The sequence below is a fragment of the Oikopleura dioica genome, chromosome PAR (assembly GCF_907165135.1).
Source record: "Oikopleura dioica chromosome PAR, OKI2018_I68_1.0, whole genome shotgun sequence".
NCBI lineage: Eukaryota > Metazoa > Chordata > Appendicularia > Copelata > Oikopleuridae > Oikopleura > Oikopleura dioica.
In genome coordinates this window covers 11,979,318-11,998,212 of record NC_137293.1, presented here as the reverse complement: position 1 = coordinate 11,998,212, position 18,895 = coordinate 11,979,318, and the positions used below count along the sequence as shown (strand labels likewise).

Here is an 18,895-nt window from a genome sequence, read left to right as displayed (position 1 = left end):
TTGATCTCAATTTCAAAATGAAAATTTGCAAATAGAGCAAAAAGTTGAGATCATTCTAGATTATGTTGTGAGCATCAATTTATCTTTAAGAAATACAAAAAAAATATGAGATCATTATGAACGTGGTAGAGACGATTGTAAAGAGCTTTTTCACTTCAAAGTGTGATTCTTCGAAATTTGATGAGTTCGTTAACGGAGCTCAGGTAAATTGACTGTTTATTGTCTTTTTCGATAATTTTAATAAGGAACAACTTATTGTTACAAAACTTGGCGACACCGTCCAAGTGGTTGATTCAACACATATTCTTCCATCTGGCGCGAAGGCGATCGTTTTCACAAAACCACAAGGAGTTAATTTGAGCGATAACCCGACGTCTCTCAGCTTTCAGACATTCACACAAAATGAAGAAGTCTCCTATCTTCCCCTCGGTCGTGCGACCAGTGCTGCTCTTGAAGCTGAAATTTTGGAACTGGGCTCGAGAGGTCGAGCACTCGTCAAGAACTTAGAGGGAATGTCGAGTGTTTCTGAGCTTCTAGCTGGCTTGACTTTTCTCTCTGAAACTCTTGGCTCAGTAAAGTCCGATTCGAAAAAGGACCAAATTCTAAGATACACTGACGCGCTATACGTCGAATCTGCGAGCAACATATTCATCGACGGCGCTGGAGATGAGCTTTTTGAAGTCCTGGAGAAGCTTGTAAAAGTTATCGGCGCCCAGGGAACTGAAAACGCAGCGCAGAGCAAGACTTTTATCCAGTCCTGTCGTCACGTGTCCGCTGTGCGCGAGTTAGTGGACACGATTAATAGCGTCACTGGAAAAGCTCTTGTTGTTCCAAGAGTAGACGTCAGTAATCCAGAAGCGTCTGCTGAAAAGATCGGGAAGAGCCTCATCGAGCGATATGGATCGGAACTAGACGATTTCGTCAGAAAAATGCTCGATCAATCGAAATCGCCAACGCAAATCGTTAGTAGATGCAGTCAATGCACCTCGATTCTGAGATACATGCCCGACCGAAGAGCAGCAGTAGCGGAGAAGCTAGAAATTGCGCTGGAAGCGACGATGGAAGACAAAACCGAAGATCTTAACCCAATCAAGAAGATGATATATTCATTCTGGCAAGAGGGCATCGCGAGGAACATTCATAAACTTGGAGAAGCCGTTCACTCGGAATCAATTGCTACTCGTGCTAAAGAACGCCACCAAAAAGAACATGCACGGAGGCTGGAGTTGTTTCATCAGTGGCAAGAAGATATTCAGGATGAAACCGACGATATGATCATCGATTTCGACCAAAAGTCGGATGTTTTTCACTTTAACGAAAATACAAAGAAGCTCGAGCTCTCGTTCTCGGATCGCTGGGAATCGCTACTATGCGAGGTCAAGCAAATCCATGCGCTTAGACTCCCAGTGAATATGAAGGTGCAACAAAATTGCCGAAAAGCAGCGCGTTTTTATCGAGCGGGTGTTTTGCTCCAACAAGTCGCGAGTTTCTACAACACGATTGGCAGCAAGATGATCCCCTCGACGAAGCCGATGCTGTTAAAGAAAGCGATTGAGTTCGAAGCTCTCATTAAGAACATAGCAAGAAACGAGAAGCAAATGAAATGGGAGAATCCAGATGAGCTGGAGAAATTCGCCCGCTCGCTACAAGCCTGCTCCGAAGAATTCAAAACAGCAAATGATCAAATAACTCAGAAACATATTGAACTGAAGAAGCTTGTGCTAGAATTGCTCAACACTGATTTAATCCGACAAGAAGAGAAATGGAAAGGAATAATCAGCCGGTTGCGCGAGAAAGTCGAAAACGTCAGAGTTGTATACGGCGAAGATCAGTGCGAGGCATGGCTTATTCACTGGGATCGGCAGCTGTATAAAGTCATCGACGTGCATTATAAATACAGCTTGCAAACTCTGGTTGACCGTCTACCGGAGATCAGACTCGACCTCATCTTCAACGGAGCCGGGCTTTGCTTCAGACCTGATCTAGAAACCGCTCGGGCCCGATTTTACAGCCACATCAAGAGAATCACAAATCTTCCCCAATCCTTCCGTGGACTTGGTCCAGAGCGCGATCTTTTCCCAAAATCGCTCTTGCAAACGCTGATGCGCTTGTTCCAGCTTATGAGAGAGCAGATGGCATTTTCCATCAAGTCGAGTCGATCTTAGAAAATCATGCCGAGTGGATTTGCCCAGCCATTGTCGACTTGGATGCGATATTTGCTCCTCTGAAAAGCGTAAATGACTTCGAGGAAGCTCTCCGAGAAATCAAGCAAAAAGGCAAAGAAGCAGAAAAGCTACCTGAGATCATAAAACATGACTGTATCACAGTATCTTTAACACAATTCAAGCGACAAGTCGATGGGCTCCTCACCCGATGCTACAACGAGTTGTGTATCTCTATCAGAAACCTAGTCTTAGAAGAAAGCAAAGAGCTGAGCAAATTTATATCAGAGTCAAAAGAAGCACTTACAGCAAGAGTAAACAGTATTGACGATATCACGCAGCAACAAATAAAGTATCACGAAATTACGAAGCAATTATCCAGCGCAATGAAAAAGAAATATGAGGAGATGAAGGAGCTAATAAAGTTACATCAGAATATTACACGCGAAGAAATTTATATTGGCAGCTTACAGTCAGACTGGGAAGGCTTCGGCATTATTATAGACTCATACGAAGCATCAACTGAGGACAAAATCGAACAACTAAAATCGACGACACTTGAGCAAAAGAAAACACTTTCAGGACGAATTGAAGCTGTACTCGCAAAATGGAACTCTGGCAAGCCTTCTGATACGGTCGACTCTCTAAGCGATAATGCCAAAATCAAAAATATATCATCATTTATCAACGAAAAGGCAGAGGAGATGAGAGCGCTGAATGAAGAGATTGAACAAATGAACAAACAGCTGGAGATATTTGAACTCGAAGCGATGCAACTTGACGTATATAATCAACTCAAGAGTGAAATAGAAGAGTACGAATCGAACTGGAGTCTTATAGGAAAGTTCGAGGAAGCCTTTGGGATTTTTACAAATGCAGAATGGGTGCAAGTAAAATCCAGAATGCACGAGTTCCAAGAGCTTGGTCAAAAATGGCTCGACGAGGAACTTACGAATCCCAGTGGAACTCCGACTCTAATGCAAACGCGGCTCAAAGAACGTCTCCGAGGCTGGCTTCAATGCGTTCCAGCGTTGGCACTTTGCCGAGGCGACTCTTTCTCCACTGATCATTGGCTCGAGCTCTTTCGTACGATAGGAATTGAACGGGGGGACATCAGTTGACAAGCTTCAACTATCGTCGCTACTGCAAAAGTCGAAGGAACTCAATGACACTTCTATTCAAGAAAAGCTCAAGCGAATCAACGAGCGTGCACATGTTGAGATATCCATTCGTGAATCACTGGCGGAAGTGGAACTATGGGCTGGCAGTACGGAGTTCTCCATTTTGGAAGCTCGTGACAGTACTGGAAAGCAAGTCCAATTGATCAAAGACTGGAGTGATCTTCTTGGAGAGCTTGGTGATCAAGAACGCCTCATTTCGACACTCAAAGAATCACCTCACTCAATAAATTTCACCGATGCCATCGCTCTTTGGGAGAAAAAAATTGTCAACGACCAATCAAGTCATCTCAGTTTTTTGCGAGATTCAACGAAAATGGCTCTATCTGGAACCAGTCTTTTGCAAAGGCGTCTTTGCAACAGAAAAATCCCAGTTTATGTCGACTCACAGCAACATCGTCTCACTTCTATCACAAGCATTTCACATGAAAACAGCTGTTTCATTTTCAACGACAAGCGGTCTAGTAGACAATCTTGAACGAATCTTGCAAAAGCTTCAAGCATCCCAGCGAGCATTGAGCTCATTTTTGGAGGAAAAGCGAAACTCATTCTCGAAGTTCTTTTTCTTGGGAGATGATGATCTTCTTGAGATTCTCGGCCGACCTTTATCGATTCAAACTCATCTGAGAAAACTGTTCGCTGGAATCGCTGCCCTCGAGATACAAGATGAATCACATGTGATGGGAATAAAATCGCTCGGAGGAGAGAAGGTCAATCTTTCCAGGAATGTGACGATAGATGATAATCCGGAAAACTGGCTTGGCCAGGTTGATGCTCTTGCGAAGGACGTTCTCAAAGGATACCTTCGCGGAAAAGGCGCTGCGCCAGCACAAATAGAATGTTTGAGAAATCAGATTGACTTTTGTGCAAAAGCCGAAAAAGCAATCTCATCTGGCTCACTTTCAAAGCTGAACACGGAAATGGTTGAGCTCATTCACCAGCTTGCGTCGCAGAAAGATGAACATGACCAGGTCTCAATGGCGCGACTGACTGCTCTGATTTTGGATGCAGTGCATCACCGAGATGTTGTTAAGCAGATGACGGATGAGAAATGCAGAAGTGTTGACGATTGGGTCTGGCTCAAGCAGCTCCGTTTCTACTCAAAGGGAGGAAACGTGATCGGCCAAATGATCGACTCGGTGCAAGAGTATTCATGGGAGTATCAAGGCATTCCAAATCGACTTGTTCACACCTCATTGACCGATAAATGTTTCCTTACTCTGACTCAAGCTCTGAGTCTTGGACTCGGTGGAAATCCTTACGGCCCAGCTGGCACGGGAAAGACCGAATCTGTAAAAGAGCTTGGATCCCTTCTTGGCCGGCATGTACTCGTTTTCAACTGTGACGAAGGTCTTGATGTGAAAAGCATGGGTAGAATTTTCATGGGCTTGTGTAGAAGCGGTGCTTGGGGATGCTTTGATGAGTTCAACCGATTGAGTGAAATTGTCCTCTCAGCAGTGTCAATGGACATTCAAGGCATACAAACTGCACTAATGACAAAAGCAAAGGCAGTTACGCTCCAAAATATTGACAACGAACTCTCCTCACACACCGCTATCTTTGTCACGCTCAATCCAGCGGGAAAAGGTTACGGTGGGCGACGAAAGCTGCCAGATAACCTCAAGGCGCTATTTAGACCTGTGGCAATGTCCAAACCTGACATAACAACAATCGCGACCGTCATGCTTTTTGCTGAAGGATTTCAAGAGGAGATCATTGGCCAACGACTCGTCAAGCTCTTCCTTCTCTGCCGCGATTTACTCGAAAAGCACCAGCACTACGACTGGGGCCTTCGAGCATTGAAAACTGTTCTCAATACTGCTGGAAAGATGCTTAGATCAAGGGCCTCTATGGGAGGAGCAATCGACGAGAAAGAAATCGCTGTTCGCGCTGTCAGTATCAACACAACCTCAAAGCTGACTTTCAGTGATCTTGTCCAGTTTGATTTCCTGATTCAACGGGTCTTTCCGGAGGTCAAAAATAAGAAACTCTCCGATTCCACAATGGAACAAAACATTAAAAAAGTGTGCGATTCGGATGGAATATATTTCTATCCTGAATTTGCGAGAAAATGCTTAGAGCTCAGCGAACAGCTCGAACAAAGAATTGGTGTTGTCGTCTGCGGACCACCATCAAGTGGCAAATCGGTCCTTTGGAGAACCTTGGGCGACGCGTTTGCTGCCGAAAAAGGCTCGCTAAAGATCCATTACATGAATCCAAAGGCGGTTTCTCGTGAACGCTTACTGGGTAAAATGGACCCGGACACGAGAGAATGGACAGATGGTATTCTGACAGCTGCTGCTCGGCAGGTCAACAGAGAACTTGAGCATCATCATTGGATCATTTGCGATGGTGAGATCGACCCTGACTGGATCGAGGCGCTAAATTCAGTGCTTGACGATAATCGCTTGCTTACCCTTCCAAATGGAGAGCGAATTCAGTTCGGTAATAATGTAAACTTTTTGTTCGAAACCGCGGATCTCCGGCATGCATCACCAGCTACTATTTCTCGAATGGGAGTTATTTTCCTTTCGACTGAAGAAATTGACAGTTTCAAGATCGCTTCTACTGTCATCAGTAAATTATCACCATCTGAGTCAGTGAAAACCGATGCGACTCAATGGACTAAAGCGATTCTTCTTCGTGGTATAAACTGGATCGAACAACATCCTGAGCATGTAATCTCCCGCCGAAGCAAGCTGATAAGGTTGCTTGATGCAGTTCGATATCAGGATTGGAGTGATGTGACAAAAGAAAAGTTTGTCATCGCTGGCTTTAAGAATATCTCGAGCGGTCTTTCCGTCGCTGGTCGACAAAAACTTGCTGAAAAAGTATACAAAGAAATTGGTCTCGCAGCCGATCTTACGATGGCGATCGACAAGGATGGCAACCTACAGGCACCAACTCCATCTCATGATAGCGAAATTGTCGCCACAAAGTCTCTGCTTGCAAATGCCGAGAGCTTGAAGCACTGGATCCACTCTGGTGTCAGAGGCGTATCATTGCTTGGAAATGATGGTTGCGGAAAAAGTTTGCTTGTCAAATACTGTCAGGGTCAATTCCCTTCATGTAATTTCGTTGAGATGAATTGCTCAAGTATGTCAATCCCCACTGAGCTTGTGAACTTAATTGAATCTGTCGGTATAATCGGCCAGGGTAAAAACGGACGCGTCATCCGACCAAAGGGTTTTGATCAAGCGATTATTCTCGTCCGCGGAGTCAACATTCCACAGAAGGACAAATGGGGTACGAACATGCTCTACGCTTTCATGACTCAACTCATTTCCCGTGGTGGGTTTTACAACGATGAGCGTGAGTTCGTTTCGATTGAAAAATTCAAATTCATCATCACTTCGAACCCTAACCGTGGCCAAGTTGACATGCGCCTCAGCTCAATTGTACAAACGCTTGTGTTAGAAGTACCGAATGACAGGGAGATCCAAAAATTTGCAGACACTTTTGGAAGACCACCTTTCCAAATGGTCCGTACGACGATATGTCGCATAGTACTGCTCGCGCTTTCTCGAATTTGACCGCGCAATTGGGACCCAAGGAAGCGCCACACTACAATTTTTCCTTGAGTCATCTCAATCAGTGGGCAAAAGCATGTCAAAGCTTCAAGAGCAAAAACCATTGGGCAATATGGAAGTTTGAAGCTGATCGGATTTTCCGCGACAGAATGATTGATGAAAATCACGAGCGAATTTACGACACAGCATTCCAAGGAGCAACTATGGAGAAAGAGCTTTTCTTTCCTAAGAGAGACGGAAAGTTGCATGCAATGGATATGAATGATCTGCAAAAGCGCTTGCTTGAAACGGCAGGCAACTTCGAACGTGAAATTCGAGACTTGCCGACTGGCGGGCTTGTCTTATCGCAGCAACTCACGCAATCCATCGTATCGGTGACATCTCAGCTATCAAATAAAGGTGGCAACATCGTACTTATCGGTCCATCAGGATCTGGCCGTCGAACTTCTGTCCAGCTAGGCGCCTATTCACTCCATTTTGACGTAATGTCCCCATCGGTAACGAATGTCACTGATAAAGCTGTCAAGAATTTCTTCCGCACCGCTCTTGGCGCTGCTTCTATTGAAAACAAGTCTGTAGTGATTCTTATCGAATCACATCACCTTGAGAATGGACAAATTTACGTCTACGCTAATTCTCTTCTTGCACAGGGAACAGTCCCAGGTCTTTGGTCAGCGGAAGAAATAGATCAAAGTCAACTGCGTGCTGAAGCAAGCGCAATGAGCATGACTGCGACAGATCTCTTTGTCAAACGAGCAAAAGAAAACATCCGCCTAGTTCTATCCCTAGAAACGGGAAGTAAGGCACTCTCAGAGTGTTGGAATCAATGCCCAGCGCTGACGAAAAAGTCGAAAATTATCGTTCTTCAGCGATGGTCACATGAGACGCTGAGAAGCGTCGCCAACAAAAGACTGTCTCTTGGAGAAGGAACAGAGACAATTTCAGGTCATGCGGTAGAATTGCACCGAGATCACGGTTGGAATCCAGCCCAATATGCAGTGTTCTTGAAAGCGATCTCCGAAATTTACGACAACAAAAAGAACAGCTTTACTGAACGGACGACTAAACTGGAAACTGGTCTGCATAAACTAGCAGAAGCAGGGAAGACTGTTGCAGAGCTCGAAAAGGATGTTGTTGAGCAGCAGAAGGTTCTGAAACTAAAACGAGAAGAAGCTGATGCAGCTCTACAAGCAATCCAAGAAGCGATGGGCGGCGCGGAAACGCAAAAAGATGAAATGTCGAAGCGTAAGAAAGACGCGGACAAGGAACGCGAAAATATCAACCGTCGAAAAGCAAAGATCGAAGCTGAATTGAGTGAAGTTCAGCCGCTCATTGATGAAGCAAAAGAAGCTGTTGGCAATATCCAGACTTCGTCGCTCAATGAAATCCGACACTTGAGAGCTCCACCTGAAGTTATTCGAGATATTTTGGAAGGTGTACTCAAGCTGATGGGAAATGATGATACTTCCTGGACAGGAATGAAGCAGTTCCTTGGCAAACGAGGTGTAAAGGACGATATCCGAGAGTTTGATGCGAGAAACACTCCTCCTTCCTCACGAGAAGCTGTTGAAGCTTTGATGCAAAAGAAAGCCAAATCTTTCCAAGCAGACGTTGCAAAACGAGCTTCAGTAGCTGCAGCCCCTCTGGCTGCATGGGTAACAGCGAATGTGCAATACGCAGCAGTCCTCGAGCGCATCGCACCGCTAGAGCAGGAGGAGCAAAAACTCTTGCGAGGCCTCCGAGCTGCCGAATTGCAAGTTGAGAAACTAGGAAGTGGAATAGCGACTGTAGAAGAACGCGTTGCCGTGCTCCGCGGTGAATTCGAACAAAAAACCTCCGAAGCAGCCAGACTTGAAAACCGCCTAGAAGACGCGAACAAGCGATTGCACAAGGCTGGAAAGTTGATAAAAGATTTGTCGAAAGAAAAATCGAGATGGAAGGAAGGACTTAAAAATCTGCAGACGACCCAAATTCAACTTCCGATCCAATCTCTTCTCGCTGCAGCGCATATTGTCTATCTGTCTTGCCGTCACGAGGTCGAGAGAAATAAAGTATTTAGCGATTGGAAACTCCGCTACAATTGCCAAGACTTCAAACTCCTCGAATTCCTTTCTACTGAAGCTAAGCTTCTTGAATATCACCACAAAGGCATGCCAAACGATCAGTTGTCTTTGGAAAATACAGAAAGTCTCATGTCATTCTCCAAAACGCCCATGATCATCGATCAATCCGGTCGGGCGCAGACTTTCCTCAAGGCCTACTTTGCCGAACAAAAGATAGAAACTGTAGATGAGCATTCAGATGCTTTCCAGTCAAGTGTCGAACTTGCTCTAAGATTTGGTAAAACGTTGATGATTGAGAATATCACCAAACTTTCCGCTTTCATCGTGGAAGTCTTGAAAGCAAATGTACACACAATTGGCACCCGACCAAGCATCAAAATCAGCGACAAAGTGATTGATATCAATCCCAATTTCAAACTGCTCCTTGCATCAAAAACTCTTACATACGATGATTTACCATCAATATCTGGCCTTGCGAACCCTGTTATTTTCTCAATGACTAGAAAAGGTCTTGAACATCAACTATTGTCCGTCGCTCTGCGCGCTGAACAGCCAGAACTCGAGGAGAAAATGACTACACTTGTCAAGAAGGAAGAAGACTTGCGTCTCAAAATCATCAAAATTGAAAATGATCTCCTCGAAACTCTCATCAAATCAGAGGGAAATATTCTTGACAACGACAAGCTCATCAGCAGCCTCCAAAGCTCGAAGAAATCTGCCAAGGAGATCAAACAAACACTCGATGAGAACTCGAGAATCAAAGAAGAACTCGCAATCGAGCGGAACAAATACTCGCCACTGGCATCATCGGCAGCCACGAGTTTCTTTCAGATCCAAGGTGGGTTTCAAAATTACCGGGGCAAAACTACTTTCCCTCTAGCTTCGATCAGAGTCATACAAACCCCAGAAATCTATATATGTATCGACTCAGAATTTTCTGCTCTTTTGCTAGAGCATTGGACTTTCCGATAACTCAAAAACTAGGAAAAACCGATAAAAAATCCGACAATTCTTGAGTTATCGGAAATTCCAATGTTCCAGACAAAGATCATAAAATTCTAAGTCGACTCATATATGGATGTCTGGGTTTGAATGACTCTGGTCGGAAATACAGCAAAAGTAGTTTTGCCCCGGTAATTTTGAAACCCACCTAAGACATCCAAAGCTTGGATGTCATGTACACAACTGGCTTGCACTGTATTACAGTCATGTTCGATCATATCCTCAAAAAGTACCATCAGAAGCCAGTAGACAAACTACAATCAGAATTCATCAAGCTCGTAGTCAGTTTTGTTCAAAACATGGCTTCAAAAGATCATGAAGTTTCAGCATCACTTCATCTCGTCGCAGCACTATTCCCGAGAGAGTTCCCCAGTCAGGACTGGTTTAATATTATGACTTCGGGGCATCGAGAGTTCTCACAAAAGCTCTCTGCAAGCGAAAGAGAGCTTTCTTCATGGCTCGCCGGTGAATATCCAGAAAATGAAAGTCCAAAAGGTGGCAATTTTTCGAAGGGAAGGTTCTGTTATTTCGAATATATTTGACAAATATTATTTGTTAATTATGAATTTCAATATCGAATCAGTATATTATTGAAAATAGACACCTCATTAAAGGTTGAGCAAATGGCGGTTATCGCTCAGCGAAGACCTGATCGTTTCGCCGCTTCTGCTTCAAATTTAATATCGCGCATTGCAGACATGCCTGAATCTGGCCTTGGCGCGATGGAATTCATCTCTCAAGTCGGTGGTGCTGACACACCAAAGCTTTTTATTCTCTCTGGCGGCGCTGATCCTTCCAATGACATCGCTGGATTAGCCGAGGCACAGGGCCAAGCACTGGTCGAGGCGGCTTTAGAAGAGGACAACGATGCGACATTTAGCGTGTTCAAAGAATGTCTGCGCTCTGGGAAATGGCTTTTGTTGAAAAACTGTCACTTGGCATCCAGCTGGCTTGAAAAGCTTGAAGGGGACCTCGCTGCGCCTGATATTCACGAAGATTTCCGTTTGTGGTTAACTTCAGAATCTGTTTCAACATTTTCACCAGCGATTCTTCGGCGCTCAGTTAAGATGTGCGTCGAAGCTCCTCCTGGTCTCAGAAGAAGCATGGAGCGCATCAGCGACTTATGGCCCTCTCGAATGTCTTCTGATCATCTTCAGCTGTCACTTCTCCATTCACTTATTCTTGAGCGAAAGGGATTTGGAACTCTTGGTTGGAGCCAAGAGTACGATTTTACAGTCGCCGATATCCGAGCGGCTCTTGCTGTTTCTGCAAAGATGCGGAATCGCCCCGGAATCACAGAGAAGATGCTCGAGGGAGTCATCTACGGAAGTCGAATGCACAATCCTTTTGATGGCAATCTTTTGCGACTCATGGTGAATGAAACGATGTCACGTGACGGTCCATCCTTCGGAAAATTCCCTAAGATGATCTCTGTCAAGTCCAAGGCCGATGCATTGAGCTACACAGCAAAACTTCCAGTTTCGCGTAATTCTGATCATCTTGGACTCGCGAAGAACTCTGGCAAAGCTCTTGCGGAGCAGCTCGTCCGAGAATCGATCCGATCGCTCAACCTTCTCGCTCGACAAACAGAACATGCGGATAGTCAATGGGAATCCGCTGCATCCAATGTTGTGAAACATTTCACTAGTGAAGGGATCCTAGCTTCTGCTGAATCTCCCACTTCTAGCGTAGTTTGCCTGCTCTCTATATCTGGACGAGTGAAGAAAACGAGTAAAGTATCTTTGACGTCTGTATTTCGAGCTGGAGTAAAATAGAGGTTAATTCACGAACTGCGTGAATTACCGAATGGAGAGAAATACACGGCGGCGACCGAGCAAAGCTCGATCTAGATAAGCAAGTGACCTTAGGGGACGAGGGAGTCTAACGAATCTAAGATCCCAATACCCCCCATGAGACTGAAACGTCCTCTAAGGCCAAAGTGTGTGATTTTTGCAGGAGTATAAGCGTAAGATGAGTAACATGGCAGGTTCGAAACGTCGAGGCAGTCTGATTCGCGTTAAAAAACCCTTTTTTGGGAAAAAGCTTGAATCAGATGCGAAGTTTTCGTGATGTCCGAGCGGTGATGACATGAAGGAGTAGCTGCACATGTAGAAGAACTCAAAATACGTCGGCGACGGTAAACTGTGATAATTTCCGTACCTTTTCAGGCCCCGGTCGATGAATAGGGGACCTGAGTGGGGCAGTACTTGCGCTTAGTCGTATGACTGACCCGAGTTTGTGCCGATGTTTAGAGGTTCGACGGGCCTCGTTTCACGGTGTGCTCGTTTTGTATGTTTCGGGAGATGAGCTGCTCCAACTTCGGTTAAAGTCGCATTCGGATCGGCGCCGGCTGAGTATTGACGATCTGGTGAAGACTTTGGACGGGTTCTTTTCTTGCTGTTTTCAGTTGCTGAGCCCTCAACTACTGTTGAATTTTGTTTATCGACTGACATATGGCTATTGTCGGGCGCAGCAACCTCCGAAATCACTGTAGCATCAGCTGACATGTCCTCGGCAGTTTCATAAAGAGTACCACCAGAGTACCAGCGATCTGACGGCTCGGCTGGAGCTACCGACGAGTCCAAAATAGATGTAGCGGTTGTATCTCCCAGATTTTCCATGTCCAATCGGCGTCTACTTTCCAAAATAGGTGATAGAGATGATCTTGGCGGTTTTTCCATAGCAACCATCGGAGTCGACGCGACCTGAGAAGATTTCCTCCCCCCATGCGACTTCGACCCGGACTTTTCCATCGGTTTGGAAGTAGGAACAGGCGATTTTTGTGGGACTTTCGACTTAACGATTTCGGTTAAATGTGGGAATACGTACTCGGCCTCGTAGTAATCAATCCAGCGTAAGTCGTGATTTCGTTCTGCGGCGTGAACCACGTGTTCTCGATGGATGAAATCACGTTGTCCTTTTTTATCTTCGACCATGACGACCCAGTCGTTGCTCGAAACGGCTTTCAGGGGACCTACCCAGCGTTCCTTCTTGCTTTTAGCGTCGGTCAGGTTTTCTCGCTTAATGTACACGACAGCGCCAGCGGGGATTGGTCTCGGCTTAGGCTCGTTTTTCAGCCTGTGCTCCATGGCTCGGTCAGCAGCTTCCATCGCAGTTTTCACAATGGCTTCCGCCGATTTCGCTAAAGCTCCCACATTGAGACCAAACACCTGAGGTGTTTCCGCTGTCATTTCTGCGCCAGTAGAGTGGGTGAAAGTACTTTTTCGGCCAAACCAAACTTCTCGCGGTGAAATTTTCGTGCTTTTGTTTTTCACACTATTGAGCGCGCGCATCACGTGGGGAACGCAGTCGGCCCAAGTTTTTCGACCGGAAGATGAGTTGACCATGCAGAATAGACTGTTTTTGATAGTCCGATTCGCTCTTTCTGCGAAAGCGTTTGATTGAGGGTGAAATGCGGTACTTATTGTATGTTTTATCTGGTTAAGCTTACACATTTCGTCAATCACGCTTGCGCAGAAGTGGGTACCTCTGTCACTGTGTAGATGTTTCGGCAAGAAATCCATGGGAAGGAAGACCTTGTAGATGAGCGCTTTTGCAGCGCGGATAGCAGTGTCGGACCGCGTCGGAATGCACCAAGTGTAGCGAGAGAAAGTGTCCGCCACCACCAAATAATACTTGAATCCGCCAGCGGGAGGCATACAAGCGAAATCGATCTGAATCGATTCGCCAGCTGTTTTTCCACGACGAAGGGTTCCAAGTGGCGGTTTGGTACGAGTTCCAGCAGATCCTTTTCTGCGTAGGCAAGGGACGCAGCTGTGGACGTAGTTAGAAACATCGTCTTGAAATGAAGGCCACCAAACGTCCTCTAATCGCTCTAAAGTCCGCGGCTCGCCCAGATGACCGGACAAGTCGTGAGCTAGAAAGAGAAAGTGACTTTTACCGCTTCCGGTACCACCGCCCGCGCGCCAGATTTGAATTGACACATCAAGCACCCGGTAGTGTTATCCAGGAACAGAGCTTTTTCCATCTTGAGTAGAGACGATTGTCGGTGGTCGGAGTCCTTCACCAGCGATTTTATGTCCAGTGGCTCCTTACCAGATTCCAGAAAAGTGATGATTGCACTCAGAGCAGAGTCCTCCCTTTGATAGTCCAGAATGTTATTATAATTCGCTGACACCAACGGAATCTCCATTGGCGCCGCGATAGCCTTGACGTTTACCTTATGTATCTTCACCTCTGATAAAGTGATTTTCTCCGGAAACTGATTTTCGTTCCAGAAAGGGACGAAGACACGTACTGGTGAATTCTTGTCGATTTCGTACTCGCGACCAACGGGAAACTCAGAGTCGTATCCAAGTGATTTGTCGTCCTCGCCAGGTCTGCGGCTCATAAAGTCGGCGAATTGATTTTCTGATCCCTTGATGTAGACAATGTGAAAATCGAATTCTTCCAATCGGCTTTGCCATCGGCTTATTTTAGAATTCTTGAACTTCTTTTTGTGTAGGAAGATCAAAGATCGGTGGTCTGTGTGAATCTGAAAGAATCTACCTTTCAGGAGCTTTTCCAGTCGCTCGCAGCACCAGACAATGCTAAACATTTCCTTTTCTGAAGTGTTCCATTTTCTTTCAGCTTTGTTGAAGGTGTGGGAAATCGCGCTTACTAGGTGCACTCTCCCGCCATACTCTTGTAGCAGGACGCCACCCGCTGCGTACAGGCTCGCGTCTGTGTAGAGATGAAAAGACTCGTCAAAGTTAGGAAAACTTATGACTGGAGTCTCGGAGAGTCGTCGTTGAATTTCCTTGAGCGCCAAATCCGCTTCTTTGGTCCACTTGAAACAATTTGTTTCGTTCGCCGAATTTCGAACATCGTTTATGGGCTTCATTCTGCTCGAGAAGCAACCGGATGAAATAGCTTCGCCCATTTTCGTTTCTAGAAAACCTCGGATCCAATTCAATGACCCGATTAATGAAGCTAACTCCTTTTGGGAGCGTGGGGGTTTCATCTGACGAAGAGCGGAGACTTGCGCAGGGTCCGGTTTGATTCCATCTTCGTTGATGATTCGGCCCAAAAAGTGAGCTTCGGATTGTAGGAAAGAGCACTTTTCGCCCTTGAGTTTAGCGTTAAACTTGCGGAGCGCGATGAATAGGTTTCGGAGAGTGTTGTAATAGCAGCTGAAAGTCTTCCCAAAACACACTATGTCATCGATATAAGAAAGCATCTTTTTCCTGGTGGGGCTTGAGTCGAGAATTGTGTTTACGACGCGCGAGAATATATTCCCCGAGCATCGATAACCGAATGGTAGTCTGCAGAAGGCGTAAGATTTCCCACCCCACTGGAAGGAAGTCTTGTACCTGTCGCTTTTCTTTACAGGGCACTGCCAATATCCACTTCGTAGATCAACTGTGGCGAAAAACTTATTGCCCGGTCCAATGTTCGCAATCGTATCCTCCATGCTTGGGAGATGGTAAGGGTCGGATTTGTCGGAGAGGCATTTGTTCAGGCTGTTTTTGTAGTTGATGCAGAAGCGCATTTCCCCAGATTTCTTAGGAATAGGCAATACCGGGCTGTTAAACCCTTTCTGGTCTTTGATCTCTTCTATTATTTTCGTTTCGAGCAGTTCGGAGATGTGATCGCTGACCTGACCATGAAAAGCTTGCGGAATCGGGTGTTGACTGATGTTTCGACTCGTACCATCAGTCGGGATTTCGATCTCGAACGGGAATTCACCCATTTTTTGACCGTCGCAGCCGAATCTGTCGTCGAATTCCAAACACAGCTCGGCGACCATCTTCTTTTGCCCCGGGTCTGCGTCTGCTGGTAGGGTTATTCCGAGTTTTTGCTTCGCTAGCTGAATGGGGCACCTGGCTGCGTTCTTGTTCGGCGCGTCCAGCTTTGGGACTTCTCGTGGTGGTTGAGTGCGGGACCGATCGCTGTCTTTGACCGCTGATCTAGTCGTCAAGTATTTCTTGATTTTGGTCCGCTTCACTCCGTCCAGCTTCACCACTTGAGTCTCAGTTTGTGTGAAGGCTTCGTTGTAGCAAAATGAGAGAGTACGATTCTTATTGTCGACTGTGAAGCTGTCCGTCATCGCATTCTCTAGTATATCGCGGCCCAGTAGACTTGGGTATTTACTGCCTGGCATGATGGTGAGATTCAAGGAGAATGCAGGGCCACCATTGAATGATAAGCGGCAGGGAAGGATACCCCTCGGCTGCTCGGCGGGGATATTTGGGCTGAAACCGGTGACCTTGAAGGGGCAGGGCTTCAGCATCTGGAGAAATTTGTCGGGAACGTAAGCAGCGGACAGACAGGAGGACTCGGCTCCGCTGTCGACTTCCATCGATACGTCAAAACTTTTAGAGCCCGTAATGATGGTAGCCGAAGCGAAATAAGCCTTTCCTGGTCGCTTCTTCTTCACTGTGTAAAAGTGAACATCGAATGGTTGGAAATCTTCGACGTTCTTAGTCGTATTAATCTTCTTGGATTCTGGTTGTTTATCGTCTTTCCCATCCTTAGAATCGGTGCTGGCGCGCTTAGCATTCTTCTTCTTTTTGTTCTTATTTCTGTTGAAGTGCTGGGAGACGGTCGCGCTGTCAACTCGATTCTGTCTTGTGGATTGGGCGAGACGGCAGAGTTCGTTGATATCGTAAACTTTTGATAGGCTTGGAAGGATTGCGTTGAAAACGTCTGGTTCTTCTTTCCTAAGATTCAAGTACAGCATCATCGTCGAGAATATGTCGAATATTTCATCGACCCCGGCGTCGGCTGACTTCTCTTGTCGGTAAGAGTTCAAAGTCGCTTGCTTCGCCTCGTTCATCTTTTGCAAGACGTTGGCGGTGTAGTGTGCAAACGGCTTCGAATGGTCGTATTCGACGTCGAAAACTTCGCTTAGCTTCAGTAAGTAGTGACTCTTCGCGGCGAATGATTTCTCTAGCAGCGCCTTGGCCGATTTCCAGTCTTGACAATTCAGAAATTCGGTTCCAAGTGAGCGTTCGATGTTCAAGTCGAAGTGGCTGTACACTGCTGCGATGAAAGGCTGTTCACGTGAAGGTCTGTCGCGGACGTAGGCGCGGTGATAAATGTCGGCTCTGCCCAAGAAGGTGTTGAAAGATGTGTTGCATGCGGCGTCCAGCTTCGGCAAGTCTTGGACGTGACGAGACCAGGTAGTGGCCACCCATGCTTCTTCTCTCATTGTAGCATTCGTAGATTCTTTTCCTTGATCGAGCTCGCAGGTAAGAAGCGTTGTACTGAGCTGTTCTAATTTTACTCTGCTTTCTGTGATCAAGGGCTCTAGGCTTGGCTTAAGTGATTCGTCATTTCGCACTTGTTCTTCGAGGTAGTTTACTCGATCGTTTATGCTTCTTATTTCGGTGACGGTTTCTAGCAGTGATTTGTTCGCCGCCATAGCTCGAAATATATCGGCAGTAAGGGTTTATGGGCCTTGGATTACCTTTCAGGCCCTCAGAAAATACTGCGACTAAAAGTCGCAATATGATGAGCTGAGGTGCCTTTTTGCGCAAACGCCCGACGATTTCTCTGTCCAGCGATTGTCGAAATTTCAAGGTCTGGTCCAAGGGTCGATTCTTCGTAAACTTCTCTCGATTTTTGGTGAAAAGTGGCGAAAGAATTCTGTTTTTCTGAGTATTTTAGGTTTTCCCCGGCGTGCGTGCGTGGTTGCGTGGGCGCGACTTTCGGCGCGTGGGTCGTGGTGGCGCTCGTGTGGTGGCGCTCGCTCGGGGTGGTGTTGGTGTGGTGCGGCGCGGAAAATTCTCTGAGTGGAGTTTCTCCGGCGGCGCGGTGGCGGTTGGTGATTCGGTTCCCCTCGACTCCGCTGACGGCCAATCAGCGTCCAAGTTGCGAAACTTCGGTTGTCGATGGCGGAAAATTTACCTTTTCTCCAACGGGACTACTCTGATACCACTGAAGGGATCCTAGCTTCTGCTGAATCTCCCACTTCTAGCGTAGTTTGCCTGCTCTCTATATCTGGACGAGTGAAGAAAACGAGTAAAGTATCTTTGACACGGCGGCGACCGAGCAAAGCTCGATCTAGATAAGCAAGTGACCTTAGGGGACGAGGGAGTCTAACGAATCTAAGATCCCAATACTAGGTTATTCAGTCGATCTACCATTGAAGCTATATCCGCTCTTGATGTGTCTCAATCCTCTCCTCAGCCGATAGAGAGCTTTTTAATCGGTGAAAAGCGCTTGTTGAAGTCAGTTTTCAAAGTCGTCAACGATTCAATAAATGGCATGGAATCTGCTCTGCGGGGTTTAGTGACTTCCAAAGCTAAAGCGGAAGCTCAAGCAATTCTCGATGCAGAAACGCCTTCAAGTTGGTTAAGAGCGTTCTCGGATGGCCCCGAAGAGCCGATAGCCTTCCTGGACAAGCTGGCGAAAATAACGAATTACTTAATTACTTCCGGTAAAAATCATCGCATTGTTGACCTTTGTAATGATCAAATTTATTCAGTATCATCGTCGTCACTCAATGTTAGCATGATGTTCCGCCCGTCTGCGTTGATAGCTGCCTTGCAATTGCACGAAAACGCCCCTGCTAACGCCGTGTTGACTCTGTCAACTTCTAGTGCCAAGCTCAAAGTGTCGGGGATTGTCTTGTCTGGCGCTGATTTTAGATCGAAGCTTTCCCATGCCGATATCAACACAAAGTCAACTGTGGAGCTCCCGCCGATGGGAGTCTCTTTTGCGGATGATAATTCAGCTTCGCTCCCTCTTTATTCCGGTATAAAAAATTATTTAGCCGAAATTAATGGTTTTAAGATCAACACCGCGATAATCTTATATGCCCAGCAGTCCTCAGCGGTCTTGGATCTGACGCATCACCATGGCTTCTCTCTGGCGCGGCTCTTTTCTTATCTTCTGTATGAAAATTTACGACTTTAGAACGAAATTTACTTTATCTACTGCGATTTACTATATTTTTCTATGAATGTCTATTTTAGTTGCACTTTATATTTTTCTACCTTGCTCTGTATAAATAT

General features: G+C 46.0%; 2 protein-coding genes across 2 annotated transcripts; both read left to right on the top strand.

The window, feature by feature from the left end:
- Positions 1–60: 60 nt before the first annotated feature.
- On the top strand, positions 61–11,882 carry LOC145701863 (cytoplasmic dynein 2 heavy chain 1-like). The gene is given in 9 exon segments (XM_081779078.1): positions 61–203; positions 246–2,057; positions 2,060–3,268; positions 3,270–3,643; positions 3,645–6,867; positions 6,870–9,771; positions 10,089–10,452; positions 10,519–11,582; positions 11,869–11,882. Coding segments are annotated over 9 exon segments (11,049 nt in total). The 5' UTR covers positions 61–116.
- Positions 11,883–17,988: 6,106 nt separating this feature from the next.
- Positions 17,989–18,879, top strand: LOC145704977 (uncharacterized). The gene is made up of 3 exons (XM_081782433.1): positions 17,989–18,318; positions 18,367–18,636; positions 18,675–18,879. Exons 1-3 carry the CDS (start codon positions 18,147–18,149, stop codon positions 18,779–18,781), a joined length of 549 nt encoding a protein of 182 aa, XP_081638559.1. The 5' UTR covers positions 17,989–18,146; the 3' UTR covers positions 18,782–18,879.
- Positions 18,880–18,895: the final 16 nt, after the last annotated feature.

Coding starts and splice junctions, on each gene's coding strand:
- LOC145704977 (XM_081782433.1), top strand. CDS start 18,147: ATGGAATCTGCTCTGCGGGGTTTAGTGACTTCCAAAGCTAAAGCGGAA. Junction 18,319..18,366: donor GAATTACTTAATTACTTCCG/GTAAAAATCATC, acceptor AAATTTATTCAG/TATCATCGTCGTCACTCAAT. Junction 18,637..18,674: donor TTCGCTCCCTCTTTATTCCG/GTATAAAAAATT, acceptor AATGGTTTTAAG/ATCAACACCGCGATAATCTT.